The 1146-nt window shown below is 57.9% G+C and overlaps 1 protein-coding gene across 1 annotated transcript in view; it reads right to left on the reverse strand.

Annotated features, from left to right (window-relative positions):
- LOC114072271 (class I histocompatibility antigen, F10 alpha chain-like) overlaps positions 1 to 939 on the reverse strand; it is a gene marked incomplete at both ends in the record, with an annotated part of 8277 nt that extends 7338 nt beyond the window's left edge. Inside the window, 2 exons of the mRNA XM_027910186.1 lie at positions 10 to 339; positions 670 to 939. Of these exons, the coding sequence (XP_027765987.1) occupies positions 10 to 339; positions 670 to 939 (600 nt within the window). The remainder of the gene's footprint in view (positions 1 to 9; positions 340 to 669) is intronic.
- Between the last annotated feature and the right edge of the window lie 207 nt (positions 940 to 1146).

Raw genomic sequence — 1146 nt, forward strand, 5'->3', positions numbered from 1 at the left:
GCCCCACACTCCCAAATTCCTCGTTCCCACATGCCCAGTTGCCACATTGCCCGTTCCCAGGCTCACCCCAGGCGAAGATCCCGGGCTCCGGCATTCCGGCGTGCTCCACCCGGCACCGGTACTGCTCCCGCTCCCCCGGCAGTGCCTCGATCCTGGCCCAGCTGTGGAAGGTGCCGTCGCTGTTGGGAACGATCCCGCCCCACTCCGTCTCCTGATCCCGGATTTCATCCCCCTTCATCCAGTTGATCGCGATGATCCCGGGGTAGAATCCGTACGTGTGGCAGGACAACGTCAGGATCCCGTGTTCCTCTTTCCCGGACACGTGGACATCAGGGGGCTCTGGAATGGGATAACTGTGGGATCCATCCATGGAATTCCCATAGGAATGGGATTGGGGTAAGATCCATCCACAGAATTCCCACTAGAATGAGACAACAGTGGGATCCATCCATGGAATTCCCATGGGAATGGGATTGGGGTGGGATCCACCCACAGAATTCCCACTGGAATAGGACAACAGTGGGATCCATCCATGGTATTCCCATGGGAGTTGGATGACTCAGATTCATCCACAGAATTCCCACAGGAATGCCCATGTTCCTCAGTTCCACCCTCCCAAATCCCACATTCCCAAATCCCACATTCCCATGGGAATTCTGTCTCCCTCACCTTTGTGCTCCAGCGCCTCCTGCCCATATCCAACAAATTTCTGGAGCCATTCTGCACATCTCAGTCCCAGGTCTTGTTGAAGATCCTCGTACCCTTCAGATTTCCATTTCCTCTGGGTGATCTGGGCAGCTCCATCGGCCGCCACGAAGGTCCCGCTCTCCGGGGAGAAGGAGATGAAATCCCGCCCGTCATAGCCAACTCGAAGGGTTCTGCGGACGCTCCCATCGGACAGGAGGTCACAGCCAGAAAGCCGCTGCTTTGTGTGGAGACCTGGGGAGTGGGATCAGATCTACAGAGACCCCTGGAATTGTGTCCCAGCCCCATGGAGCCCCATTCCAGCCCTATGGAGCCCCACAGTCCACTGGAGATCCACAGATCCCATCCCAGCCCCTTGGAGTGCCCTGGATCCCCATCCAAGCCCCACACATCCCATCCCAGCCCCTCACATCCCATCCCAGCCCCACAGATCCCATCCCA

Source organism: Empidonax traillii, unplaced genomic scaffold (assembly GCF_003031625.1).
Source record: "Empidonax traillii isolate 1590-97213 ecotype Southwest subspecies unplaced genomic scaffold, ASM303162v1 scaffold2883:size17276, whole genome shotgun sequence".
NCBI classification, from domain to species: domain Eukaryota; kingdom Metazoa; phylum Chordata; class Aves; order Passeriformes; family Tyrannidae; genus Empidonax; species Empidonax traillii.